General features: G+C 55.8%; 1 protein-coding gene across 1 annotated transcript in view; it reads left to right on the top strand.

The window, feature by feature from the left end:
• CELSR1 (cadherin EGF LAG seven-pass G-type receptor 1) overlaps positions 1 to 13,961 on the top strand; it is a 168,162-nt gene that overhangs the window by 87,633 nt on the left and 66,568 nt on the right. The window contains exons 4-5 of the mRNA XM_077169185.1: positions 2,635 to 2,750; positions 4,901 to 4,989. Coding sequence (XP_077025300.1) covers positions 2,635 to 2,750; positions 4,901 to 4,989 — 205 coding nt within the window. The remainder of the gene's footprint in view (positions 1 to 2,634; positions 2,751 to 4,900; positions 4,990 to 13,961) is intronic.

Genomic DNA, 13,961 nt, shown 5'->3' with positions numbered 1-13,961 from the left:
GGGGTGATGATCTCCAACTCTCTGTATCTGGGGGTCCCCAGCTCTCCCAGAAATTATGGCCACTGAGATGTCAATTCAGAATCTCCGGCTGTTCTGGGGGAAAATCTCTATGGTTTGGTGGCAGGTAGGCAGGGGTGAGTTGCAGAGGGCGGGGGCTGTATCCCCTGAACTCACCTTGGACAGCCCCTGGCTCTGCGGCCCTGCCTTGCCCCTCCCCACCCTGCCCCCGGCCCTGCAGAGAAGCCCAGAAATTGAGCATCAGCATTAGGTGCAGACAGCTTTTCTCCAAGGAAGACTTGTCCCAAGTGGGAGCCCTTCTGGGCCCTATAGAATGTCACAGCCATGGTGGCGTGGGGGCCTTGTGCAAAGCCGGGTGCTACCCTGGGCTCCCCACGTGTCAGAACCTACCTCCTTCTCAGCCAGAGCCCTGGTAGGCGGGTGCTGCTGCCGCCCTTAGAGCTGAGCAGACGGGGGCACAGAAGGGCCACGAGACATGCCCAGGTTTCCAAGTGGATGCCACCCCAGGCCGTGCCCCGTGGCCCGTGCTTCTGGCACTGCTGGCGTGGAAGCCTCCTTGCCCGGGTGGGCTTTCTCCCATGAGTGGGCAGTTCTCATCCTTTGGTTCCACCCCCTGGGTTTCCTTTTAGACTAATCTGAATAAACCTACATCAGCCACCACCAGTTGGATTTGTGTGGCTGGGTGCAGCACTTGTGACTTTATTTCTAATCCTTACATCTGTGGCCCTTTTCCAGGGGATGTGGAAAGCAGGGGGAATGGGGGAGACAGCGGCTTCCTGCCCAGCTTGCTGGGACCCTCCTGTCTTGGTGGCAGTAGCATTGTTCCCCAAGGAGACCTGCTGCTTGGAAGGTTTGCCCGTTTCCTTCTGGCCCATCGGTCCCTGCCGCCTTCTGCCCTCAGGCAGATGGTGGGACAGGCAGTGGTCACCCTGGCCCCTTGCCCTCTGTCTTCTGCCTTTCGGGCAGGTGGTGGGATGGGTGGTGGTCACCCTGGCCCTTGCTCTCTGCCTGCCTCCACATGGAGCCCTTCTCCCTGCCCAGGAGGGCCCCATGGCTGGCTCTGCTAGGGGATCCCTGAGCACTTCCGCCCTCGGAATCAAAAGATGTCCTCGTGGCTTCTGCTAGTTTTCAGCGTGTGGTTTGTGGACGGTCACGCCACTGGCTGCCAGGCCGTGTCCTGCAGTCCTCAGTCACACGCGTTGCGGTGACCGAGGGGTTGCAGTGATGTGGGAAAGTGCCCAGGAGGTGCCAGTGGTGGGCAGCCTCATGCACACGGGGCCTGCAAACATGCTGGAAGCCCACAGAAAGCCCTTTGGCTCCAGAATGCAGGGATGGAGAAACTAAAAAATAGTCATGCTTTGCTCGGTGTCTTTGTAACGTAGCATTTTGTGGGCTAGTTAAACGGTATTTGTAAGATTGTGACGTTTGATGATGATTGGTGGGCAGTTTCCCTAATGTGGGTGATGGGTAAGAAGTCGGGACCAACGTTAAATCAGCGCTTTGCAGGGAATGACTTTAGAAGCAAACTCGTGAAGAAGCCGCCCCAGAACTTGTGCAGAGGAGGGGTTGCTCCTTGGGGCTGGCGTGGGTGGGGACCCTGGAAGGCCCTGGAAGGCGCTGGGTCCCTTGCCTGCCCCTGATGCAGTGCCGTGGAGGGCCAGTTGGAGCAGGCCTGCCGCTTGGGCTTCTGGGTGCTTTCTTTGCGACCTGTTCCTCTCCTCTTCCTGGTTGCTGCTTGGGGCTCCCCAGTGGCTCCATTTTTCTCCATTTTTCCTGTAGCCTCTCGTTTCTTCCCACCATGCTTTGTTCTTCCTCCTTTGTTCCCTGTCTCCCATCCTGGCCCCCGGGCAGTGCTGATGCCATAGTAATGACACAGCCATGTCATCCCTGGTTCCGTTGCTCATGGGCCCTTCCCTGTTGGATTCAGAGAGGAGCCAGCAGAGATAATGAGGTCTGAGCCGGCCACTGGGGCTCCTTGAGGCAGTCAGGTGTAGCTTTGTGCTCTCTCAGTCTTACCCCACCCCTGACAGGTCCAGTTTGGCATTGACCTTTTTCCTTTAGCGTTCCCCATCACTTCTCACCAGCATCCGAGGTGCAGGTGCAAGCCGCCAATTTCCCGTGATTTGAGGAAAAGGCTCAGGTTTTGAGGAGTTGAGGCTGGTACAGACAAACTCCTGCTGCATAAGAGGGAGAAACCATCTGGAAATTAGAGAAGAAGGGACCCCCCCCACACACACACACACCCAGACATTTAGTCTCTGATGATGCAGGCATCAGCTGACTCAGCAGATAGTCCCACATCATCCAGAAGGCTCCCTGGGTCTTTGTAAATGGAGGTGGGAGGACGATTGGGCAGCTCTGAAGACCTTCCCTGGGACCCCTCAGGGCTGTGCGGCGCGGCCCTCCGGGGCGGGGGGCGGGATGCCCAGGAGGACTTTCTTTGTCTTGAAGGAAGCAGCTTGAGTGTGGGAGACCAGAGTTTTACCGCCGTGCCCAACGCCTTGGCCCCCTCAGGCCGGGCACGTCACGGGCGGGCAGCCTCCTGCTCCCACACCTGCCCCCTGTTGCCTCCCGTCCCGGGCCGTCGCCCTGTGACACCTTCCACTTCGTCTGCAGGTTCGCCACACAGGACAGGAATGGCCTGCTGCTCTACAATGGCCGTTTCAATGAGAAGCACGACTTCATTGCCCTGGAGATTGTGGACGAGCAGGTGCAGCTCACCTTCTCCGCAGGTGAGGCCCCCCCCCCCCCTCCAGGAAGGAAGGGTTGGCTCTGAGCGCTTCGCATGTGCTTCACCAGCTAAGAACACCCCCAACCTAGGGAGGGGGAGGGAAACCCAACAAGAGCCAAGCTGTTCACCGAGGCCTTTTTTACAATGCTGAAAAGGCGGAAAAGAATAGTTCATACTTCCAAAAATTGGGGAATCATTGCAGTACAGCTGCAGATCGAAAAATATTTGCCAAGCCCTTGCCATGTTGACAAAGAGATGAGTTACTCTGAGGTGGACGGTCTCGGGGAAATGTACCATGATTTAATCTAGAAAGACCTAAAAGGGTCATCACCCTCTGTCCTTCTCTGTGATGGCTTTGGATTATTCTCAGTTTTGCATCATCAAAACTGACATCAAATATATTCTCAGTCACAGCTCTAAAACAGACTTATAGTTCGTCCGTCTCCTTAAATCTTTCGACAGCTATGACAGGTTTTCTTTGTCACAGATTCCAGATTTTTAAAAACTTTTTACTAGACGACATGAGCTGTGTTCTAATAAGTAGCACGTTTTACAAAACTGCAAAAATATACAGATCACCAGAAATAAAACCATAAAGTCCTCCAGGTCCACCCTGCAGAGATCGCCCCGAGAACATCCTGGCAGGCCGCCTCCCATTCTTTTCTCTGCGCACACACCTTTTTTTCCATTTACGTAAGGAAGTACATGCTACGCTGGCAGCAACCATTACTACAGGGGGTGCAAGGGTAGTTCAGTGGTAGAATTCTCACCTGCCACATGGAAGACCTAGGTTTGATTCCCACGCCATGCACTTCCCAAAAATAAACAAGCAAAGCAAACAAAAAACAAACAAAAATTCAACAAATGGTGCTGCAATGACAGGATACTCACGTAGAAAAATAGCGAAATGTGACCTCCGCCATACAGCATACACACACACACAACATTACTACAGAGAGGGGCTGAAGCCAGGTGTTATAAGTGTCTCCTGGTTGCTGTCTCTTCAAAAGGAGTTCTATATCATGCCAGGAAAATTAAGGCCCTAACTCCAAAATGTATCAACCTGTCTTCCATTTGCACACTTAATTCCAAGCTCCTGGGCTCTGCTTAACTCCCCCAGCACAGTGCCTGGGAGCCTGGTTTTGACCCTGACCTGAAGGTCTCAGCTGTCCTGGAGGAACGTGGAGCCCAGGGAGGACAGACCGCTGCAGGCCCCACGTGGCTCTCTCCGGCAGCCCTCGGCACCGGCCACAAAGCAGTCAGCCAGGGTGCACGTCCCCACGCCTGGGGAGGGGTCTGGGTGCCAAAGAGCATTGCCTGTGAAGCAGGGGTGCTGTCTGCAAGTGGGAGCGCTCCAAGACAAGTGATGTTCTTTAGCAACCGTGAAAATAAAGTAAAAAGCCTTTCTCCGTGGGACACTTTCTGCGGTGGGGTCACAGTTGACTGTCTTCCAGGTACCTCATGATGACCCCCTGGTTTTGTGGGGGCTGATGTCATTGTTCTCCCATAGTCGGGTCTGCAGACCCCTACCGCTTGTTTCTGGAATATGCATGCCCTCCCGAGTAGAGCTGCCCCCTTGTTTCTGGAATATGCATGCCCTCCCGTGTAGAGCTGCTTGCTTCCCCTTGCCACCTGCTGGTCCGGGAGTGTGCTCAGAATCCCCCAGGGCGTTTCAAAGGGCCTGTGTGCATTTAGGAACACAGCACTCGCCTGTTTTGACTTTGTGTCAGCACAGTGCCTGAAATGAAGGGAAGGACTCCCTGGCCTGTGGCCAGAACTGCTTCTGGACAGTGTGCTAAGAGATGAGTTTTCCTTCTTTACACTTTTATAACATTTTTCCTATTTAAAAAAGTGAATGAAAATTACTTTTGTCATTAGGAAAGCGTGAAATTGGGCCATCTACTGAGTGTTAGCTGGCAGCCTGGTGCCCTCGTGTGAAGGGTGTGTCCCCAGCGCATGGGGGGCTGTGTGGGTGGCAGGTGCGCTAACATTCCAGTGCCCTGGTGGCCTGTGAGTTTGGAGTCCTGACCTTGGGCAGGCAGCCCGGCAGGGGCATTAGGGCCACGTTTCTGGGTGGCATGCATCCTTCTGCTGCCATGGCCTCCTGCTGGTGCGGGCTCCTTGCTGACTCTCCCTTCTCTCTGGACCCAGGTGAGACCACGACGACGGTGGCGCCGCAGGTTCCGGGCGGTGTGAGTGATGGGCGGTGGCACCTGGTGCAGGTGCAGTACTACAACAAGGTAGGACGCCCTCCCACCCACCCCCACCGGCCCGGCACACGGCCCTGGGCCCCTGGTGGCTTTTCTGTCTGAAGACATCTCATATTCTGAAATTGTAAAGACATGTGGGTGGGAAAGGTGTTTGGGAACCACAGATCTGCTGAGGGGCTGGTGCAAAGCCCCATCCCTGTGCTAGGGTTGGGGTGGCCCTGCGATGAGCCCCAGGCTGGGGAACAGGGACAAGGAGCCAGAGATCACCCCATCCCGGGGGAAGGCGCAGAAGGAGCGTTGTGGGGGCTTTCGCCGAAGGCTGAGATTCTGGGCTGCACAAACTCAACTCCAAAGCCGAGTGTATCCGCTTGGACCCGGGTGTGACACAAGTGTCAGGTGCTCTCCGCGGAGAGGCCGTGACAGTGTGGGTCTTCTTGTTCCCTTTTGTTTTGCTGCCGACCAGCTCGTAAGGAAGCACATTGTTCATTCTCATGCTCATGTGTCCTGCGTCCCATGGCCGTGCGGCTGCAGCCCGATCGCCTCCTTCTGGGGGAGCTCAGGTGCCCACCTGCCCGTCTGCATTGGGCCCTCACTGGGCCTGGACACGCCTCCACCCCAGACGCCTTGTAGGCTCTGCCCGAGCTCTGCCAGCAGCTGGGGCACCCTCTCCCCTCCTCTGGAGAACCCGTGGGGGGAAAGCACTTTCTGCATGGCAGATCCTCAGGGCTCAGGGGCTGGGCACACCTAGATGGGGTCTGCCTCGCTGTACTGGGCTCCCAAGTGTAGGGTCGCCTGTGGCCCGTCCATCTCCCCCGCCCCCCAGCCGGCCATTGTCCCTCTGCCTGTTCATTGGCCCGCCTGGCCAGCTTGTCACCCTCTGCCACCCCTGAGTAGGCTTCTGGCAGTACCCCCGCATGCTGCCCACAGTCTCCTTCCATGACTCCCACCTGTGGGCAGGAGCTGCCTCTGTCACCCGGCCCATGCCCACCCAATTGGGGCTAGTGGCTGGAGCACTGCACCTTATCCTCCATGTGATGAAAGGTGGGGTCTGGGTGTCCATCGGAAGTGACTGGGGCACTGCATGCGGTTCCTGGTATTTAGAGGGGCAGTGAGAGACTGTGGGGGCACCCTGCGAGAGGCTGCTGGAGCTTTTCTGAGTAGCCATGGAGAGCTGGGGGAGGGCAGTGGTGGGGGAGGGCGGGCAGGAGACAGCCTTGATGGCAAACAAAAGAAAGAGAAGGAGCCTGATGGAGGTAACCCGAGTAAATAAGATTGGTTTGCCCAGGTCACAGACTCTAATTTGGTCATGCAGTGGCCGTTTGGGGCCATTTTCGGCCACTGAGGAATAGGCTCACTTGCCCCTCACCAGCTGAGCCAATGTGGACCTCGAGATGTGGCTGGAAAGTGGGTCAGTGCCCAAGGGTGGGGACCCCCGACCCTCCTCGATGCTCCCAGGGACTCGCCGTTGGATTCATGGCTTGGCTTGCTCCCCCCACAGCGTCTTCATCCGCACGGCATGTTTCCCTGATGACGTTCCCCAGACCTCTGCTTCCCGCGGTAGCTGCCCCGGAGGACAGCTTCCTTCCCCTTCGGGTGTCTCCTGGGGCTCCCCCAAGGGAATCTTTCTGTTCTGCACAGCATATGCTTAAATGTGAGTTGTTCCTGCTCCCCTTGCACCTCGGGGAAAGCCTCTTTTGCAAAGTCACCCTGCCCTCGCGATGGGGTGGCAGAGAGATGACATGGGCAGGGGTCCGAGCTCCTGTGTCATGAGGATGAGAAGCCCCTCAGGTAGGGACACGCCCCATGTGTCCGTGTTTCCCGCAGCGCGGGGTAGAGGCTTTCCCACACGGCAGGCACCTTTGGAACAGTGTGCCCGGGACTGCTCCACCCAACATCAGGGCCCGGATGTGCTCCTAGTGTCCCGTCTTCACGCAGGACTGACCATCACCCTGCTGGCCGTGGTGCCCCTGCCAGGCAGGCCAGCCCAAGGCATGGATGAGGGCTAGTGGTTTTCTGGCCCAAAACAGATGGGCTTCTGTTGTGCTCTTCACCCTTGAATGGATGGAGGAAAGTCGGCTCAAAGTGGGCACTTTGCCTTGACCTCTGTACCAGGCCAGTAGTTGCACATTTAAGGCCCTTCCCACCCCCCGCCACTGCCCCCGTGGCCTGACTCTGCTCCCCTCCACGCTGGCTTGCTTACCCTCTGGCACTTCCTTTTGTGCTCCCCAGGTGGCAGAGGCTGGACAGTAGAGATGACTGTCCCCAGTGAGGTGTGTTTCATGCGGGCTCAGGGTCAGTTTCTGATCTGGGCCCTGGGCTCTGGGGAGCCCGTACACTGCTGTCAAGGAAGCAAAGAAGCCATACCCGGTGGCCTTTCCTTCTTGGATGTGTTGGACATACATGTCCCAGAACCAGGCTAAAAACTTTGCTGGGGGTGGGGTGGGACATGAGTGAGCCTCAGTTTCCCCATCAGAGCACCCGGCACATAGCATATCCTAGAGCTGTCTGCCAACAGTGTTTGCTGTTCATTAGGGACAGGATCCATGGGCCCGGCATTTCTCCCCAGTTCCTAATTCACTGTGCTCAGCCATGCTCTGCCTGTGTGGAAACTCATCACCTCAACAAGGGGCTGCCTGCCTGCCATGACTTCAGTGCAGAGGAGCTGCCCCAGCCGAGAACACCACCTGGAATGTTCCAGAGGAAAGAGGAACCTGGGGCTCCAAGAGAGGCAGGGGCAGTAGATCCCTGGAATACTTGCTTCCATTTGCAGGGTGGGGCTGAGAGGGCCCGAGGGGCCCGCCAAGGCAGGATTAGGCCTTTCCAGAGAGCTCCAGCTCTTTCTCCCTCTTGCTGGGGGAAATTTATGGCAGAAAGCAGCCGGTCTTTGTCACATCGTAGGGCTTCCATTGTGTGTTTTTACTACAATCAGTTGCACAATAGGCCCATGCTAGCGTGGATTATGTGCCTCTGTCTTGAGGTGAATGTACGCTGTTTGCTCCGTCGTCGCTGGAGGTTCTCACTGATGCAGAGGCACGGGCATTCTCCCCAGTGCGCCCGAGGCAGAGCGGGCCCCCCTGCCCCCATCCGAGGTTGCTGAGCTCGTTTGGTCGGGGTAGGAGGCTGTGGGCTGAGTTCCGGAGGCCGCCACAAGGGTGAGAGACGAGGACACCTCTGAAAATGGCCTGTATGTGGCAAGCCTTTCTCCCGGGGCTTCGTCCCGCCCCCGCTCAGCTCAGAGGCTGCGGCTGCCTGCCCTCTCTGAGCCCCTGCAGCCCCCATGCCCTTGGCAAGGCAGGGATACTGTTTTCGGGTCAAATCGTGCCACCCAAAAAAACGTGCCTACATCCAGGTCAGGCCACATGGATGTGACCTTATCTGGAAAGAGGGTGCTTGAAGATGGGATTAGATAAGAGGAGGCCAAGCTGGATTGCGGTGGGTCCTGACGAGAGGGTGCTTTCCCTGCTCAGAGCTCAGCCTCAGCTCACAGTTATCACCAAGAGCACATCTGCCTTCTTGTGTGACTCCCGAGGGCACTCTGCAAGGGGTAGGAGCTGCCTGTCTGTCCCGGCCACTGACTGCTGGCCAAGGGCACAAGCCTGGCTTGGCCCAAGCTCCCTTTCCAGGCCCCTTGGGGCTCCCAGCATCCTCTGCTGCTGGTCCTGGGCCTTGGCCCCATTGACCACATGCAGGCTGGTTCCCACTTCCACGCCAAGGCCCCCCGCCTGCAGCAACCCCTCTACCTGTCACTTCCTCCCCCACCTGCAGCACTCCCTCCAATCTGCAGCACTGTCCTACCATATGCAGTGCTGCCCCCCTACCTATAGCATCCCCCCACCTGCAGTGCCCTCCACACCTGCAGTGACCCCTCCCCCCTTCACCTGCAGCACTCTCCACGCCTGTAGCACCCGCCTTCCCCTGCCTGCAGCATCCCCCCCTTTGCCTGCTCCTGTCCTGCACAGCTTGGGCCTCACCTGACTTCCTGGGCCCAGAGCTCAGCCCTAGGTACCCCCGATGCCGCAGAGCCAGCTTGGGCTGGTGTGAGTGGCGCCCTGTACTCCTGCTGAAAGTGGGCACCTGGCGGAGTCACGCAGCGTATGAAAGGCCGGGGATCTGACTGTTCCTCTGTGTTTGCAGGGAGAGGCGGCAGGGGGCTCGGAGGCTAGGGGCGGGGAGTCCAGGCCCAGGCAGCACACCAGCCACTTTGCTACTTTTCAAAACCCTGCAGGGCTTCCCTAGAGCTTCCAGAGGGCGCGTGGCCCTTCCCCAGCCCGCCCTCGCCCTCCACCCCCTCCCCAGTCCACCCCGCACCCCAGCTCGCTCAGGCTGCCCCTTTAGCTGTTTCTTCTGCCTGAACCTCAGGTTTTCTAGATCATATGCTTGTGTGCCTTGAATCCTTCAGGTTTGGGTGTTATTGATTGATTCCTCCTATGGGTGATGAAAGTTTGCCTTTTTAGTTTTCCTTTTCCCTCCCTACCAACACTTCTTCCCCATCTTCCCAGGAGGGTCACGTTGTCATTCCTTTTTTTACATCAGTCGTTGGTATTTACGTTACTGTGAACATAGAAATGACATCTAGTATACATGTAGATTTGGTGATTACACGGCCTTTCATACACTCCCCTTTTTCTAAAAACAGTTAATTTTCCCCATTTGCTTGGTTTTCTATGAACACTGATGCCTAATTTATCTCTTAACTGCACAGGAGGTAAACTCTCCACGTTGTGGACATGTGGTATTTGATCCTTCGGCTCTTCCTCCTGGAAGCCTCTTTCCCCGCTCCCCCCGCCCCCCAGGCCTGGGACCCCCTCCTGCTGGGGTCTCCCTTGTCCCCTGAGCTCCTCTCAGGGCTGCTTGAGACTGGACCCTGGGTTCCGCTTCCACTCTCCTTCTTTCTCCATTTCTTCCTCACTTGGTAGATCCTCCATTAGCTTCCCGAGTATGGCTGAGCCCGTGCATTTCTATTCTAGCCCACCCCTGAATTTAGGGAACAGCTGGATGCTAAGTTTCAGGTTAGAAGTGATTTCTCCTGGAGATTGTCCCTTGTACTTGACTTTGTCACCTACCCAGGTGTCCGGCATGTCCTGCCTTTGATCTCTGGCGTGTGTCTGATTTGCTGTTGTTTGGTTTCCTTCTCTTCTGTGGAGCTGGAAGTCCCTTTCCTTCACCTCGGGTGTGGGAGGGTCACCCAGGACCTTTTTTATACCAGTTGTTGGTATTTATGGGGACATTTCACCTACTGCGTGGAGCCCTCGCTGGCCCCTTCCAACTTGCACACTCAGGTCCTTCAGTGGTGGGAAACTCCCCTGAATTATATCTTTGATATTCTATTCCTGTTGCCATTATTTTTAGCTCCTCTTGGCAATTTTCTGCACATTCTGTTTTTTATGGCCTCATATATGTTTCATCGAGTGGTATTTTCTCTCTGCGAATGTTAATTATGGGTTGTGTATTGGTCAAGGTCCAAATGGGAAACAGATGTATTACACAAAACAGGATGGTCCTGGGAGGGTTTGTTCACCAAAGGGTGGGCAGTGGCTCAACAGCCCCGAGAGGCAGCCCCGGGCCCAGGGCTGGGGCAGCCAGAAGCCATGAGCACCTGCCAGCCTGGAGGGACGAGGGGAGGGCAGCAGGGGGCTCAGAAAGAAAGAGCCGCAGAGAGAAGCCCCCTGAGAGGGCAGAGCCATGGGTGGGGGGCCACAGCCCACCTGAAGCCACCGCCTCACGCCTCTCCCCTCCCTCCCTCTAAGCTCCTGTTGGGGTCCCCTTTGGTCAGACCCAGCCAGAAGTCAGAAGGCAATGACCCTTTGGAGATGTCCATGGGGTCAGCCTCTGCAGGCTGGGAGCTGGGGAGAGAGGCCTGCTTGAGGCTGATGTGCTTCCAGGGAGGCATTTGCAGAGGCAGGTGTCTGGCACGGCTGGGGCGTGCCGGCAGCCACTGCTCGCCAACCTGGGCCTAGGGAGGCAGGGTTCTGGCTTGTGGCCTGTGTGACCATCACTTCATCAGCAGTGGCTTTTCCCCAGGCTGCTGTGGAAGACACGTGTTTTTTGTTTTTTTTTTAATTAAAACATTCTTAACATATGATCATTCCGTTCTACATATATAATCAGTAATTCACAATATCATCACATAGTTGCATATTCATCATCATGATAATTTCTTAGAACATTTGCATCAAATTCAGAAAAAGAAATAAAACGAAAACAGAAAAAAAAATTATACATACCATACCCCCGACCCCTCCCTTTCATTGATCACTAGCATTTCAAACTAAATTGATTTTAACATTTGTTCTCTCTATTATTTATTTTTATTCCATATGTTCTACTCATCTGTTGACAGGGTAGACAAAAGGAGCATCAGACACAAGGTTTTCACAATCACACAGTCACATTGTGAAAGCTATATCATTATACAATCATCATCAAGAAACATGGCTACTGGAACACAGCTCTACATTTTCAGGCAGTTCCCTCCAGCCTCTCCATTATATCTTGAATAACAAGGTGATATCTACTAATGCGTAAGAATAACCTCCAGGATAACCTCTCGACTCTGCTTGGAATCTCTCAGCCATTGACACTTTAAAACATGTGTCTTCCCCACTAACTCCCCAAAGCGTGAATGTGTCTGGTGGAAAATATTTTGGGTAACTGTTTTGGTCCGGAGTTTCACATACTTTGACATGATGTCTTTGCCATTGTCCCCGCCGCTTTGCCGACCCCCCGGCGTGCTGGGTGAGGGTTTGGGGCTGCGTAGCCCTGTGGAAGCGGCTCCCTTGAAAGCAACCTTTTGCTTCTGGAGAGGGTGTCACTCGCAGGCCATCTGTGGGCAGCTTTCACTTGTGAGCACTTCGTTGTGTGCTCGGGCCGGTTGATGGGGAGTTTCCACCCTGACCCCTCGCCGCTGCTCAAAGCCTGTGGCTGGATGGGGGCAGGTCACAGACGTGTCAGCTGGCAGCTCTTTGGGGCAGAGAGAGAAACATGCAGGGTCCTAGGGAAACAAGTCGACCAGGGTACAGGGGAGTGCCCACAGAGCAGCTGTGCCCGCGGGGTCTGAGCTCGGGCTCCCGGCGGTGGAGGCATGTCTAGACTTGGACACACCAGGCAGCTTGGCCCATGAGGGAGCGGGAAGTGCCTGGAGCAGGGGTGAAAGTAAGTGTGTATGTGTGTGTGTGTGTGTGCATGTAGGGCAGGGCCACAGCTTGCTGGGGCATTTTGACGTTGCAGCATGAATGGATTTAGGGGCAGATGAGATGGTTCGGACTAGACTTTCTCTACAGTGGCACTAATGACCCTTGAATGCGGATCCCTCTGTGGTGGAGGCTGCCCAGTGCATTGCAGGATGCTGAGTGCCTCCCTGGCCTCCGCCCACTGGATGCAAGGGCACCTCCCTTCCCAGTTGTGACAGCCAAAGATATCTCCAGACATTGCCAGATGCCCCTAGGAGAAGACTCGCCCTCAGCTGGGGCCCGAGATGGAGAGCCCAGCCCAGAGGCTGTCTCCTTGTCTGAGCTGGCAGCTCTGGGGGCTGCAGCCGGTGGCTTCAGGGATCAGAGTGGCGAGGCAGGGCCAGGGAGAGCCAGCAGGGGTCGAGTCCACAGGCAGGCCCCGGATGGCAAGGACAGAGGGTGGTTCTGGAAGGATCCTGTGTTTCCAGGTTGGGGCTGGGGTGCGGCAGGCCAGTGCAGAGGCACAGGGCATCCCGGCGAGGGCTCGTGACTTTAACAGGCTGCAGGACCCAAGACCGGGATGTGATATCGGTGCCCGTGAGTGCCCAGGCCATGACCTTGGTGGCATCAGGGCAGGTGGGTCAGCCTGGGCTGCTCGTGGCTGCGGTAAGTACAGGTGCCCAGGTGGAGGGAGGGATGGGCTCACGCTGAAGACCACCCGAGTGTGGTGGGAGGAGGGCCACGGGGCACGAGACAGGCTGGGGCAGGGCTGGGACTACTGTGGAGGCAGGTTAGTCCTGTTCTGGGCGAGGGCTGTGCCAAGGTCGTGGAGGGCAGTCTTGGTGCTTTCTCAGAAGGAAGGTGTGAGCCTGCTGGGCTCGAGATTTCCGTGGCGTGGCAGAAGAGCAGCCTCTCATCCCAGCATCTGCTTCTCCCAGCTGTGTCTCAGACCTTTTGCTTTTTCAAGGCATTTCAAACTCCTTGGGCTCTGGACTGCACAATAAAGTCCAGAGCTCCAAGGAAAGTGGTTTGTGGTGAGTGGTTCAGAGAAATAGCCTCCAGCCCCTGCAGACCCCATGGTGAGGGTTCCGGAAAACTCTGCCCTTCTGCTCAGGCACTTGGCAGAAGATAAAGCAGGTAGAAACCTCTTGTCCTCTTGGCGCTCATGTCGAGAGAGAGAACAAAATGTTCAGTTATGGTCTGACAGGAGGTGTGCGGTTCTAGGAAGAAAAACCAAGCAGGACCGGGCATGGTGGGGCTGTGCCCAAGAAGGAGCCCTGAGTCCCTTTCTTCCCACTGACTCTTTGGGGTAAATCGCACCCCTGCGTAGCTGTTTGTCACTTTTCATTGTGAATGTGATCTCTGGTGTTCTCCCCGGGGAAGGTGAGGGTTCGGCCTGACCCTACCCCCACCCCTCCACACCCTGCTGCGAAGGGGGAGAGCCTGTCTGTTGTGCTCTTTGTGATAACAGAGCCTCAAGGGCATCTCCATTGAAGATGTGTGCGGAAAGCTGGGTAATGATGCTCGCATTAGGGAGTGACAGCTATGGAAGGTTTTTACCCAAACTCTGAGAATATAAGCATTTGTAATTGTCATTTTTTTAAAAAAAAGGGGGTACATAGTTCTTTCATAGAATCCAACTTATAGAAACTATGGTTGTTTGGAGGCTCTGTGTTCCCCAGAAAGGATTATGTTCTTTTCATCCATTCCTGTGGGTGCAGACCTGTTGTAGGTGGGACTTTCTGATTAGGTTGTCTCGATTGAGATGTGACCCACCTCATTCAGAGTGGGTCTTAATCCTCTTACTAGAGCCCTTTATAAGAGTATAAAACA

Source organism: Tamandua tetradactyla, chromosome 7, assembly GCF_023851605.1.
Source record: "Tamandua tetradactyla isolate mTamTet1 chromosome 7, mTamTet1.pri, whole genome shotgun sequence".
Taxonomy (NCBI): domain Eukaryota; kingdom Metazoa; phylum Chordata; class Mammalia; order Pilosa; family Myrmecophagidae; genus Tamandua; species Tamandua tetradactyla.
Note: the sequence above shows the minus strand (reverse complement) of the source record. Positions and strands in the feature narration are given on the sequence as shown.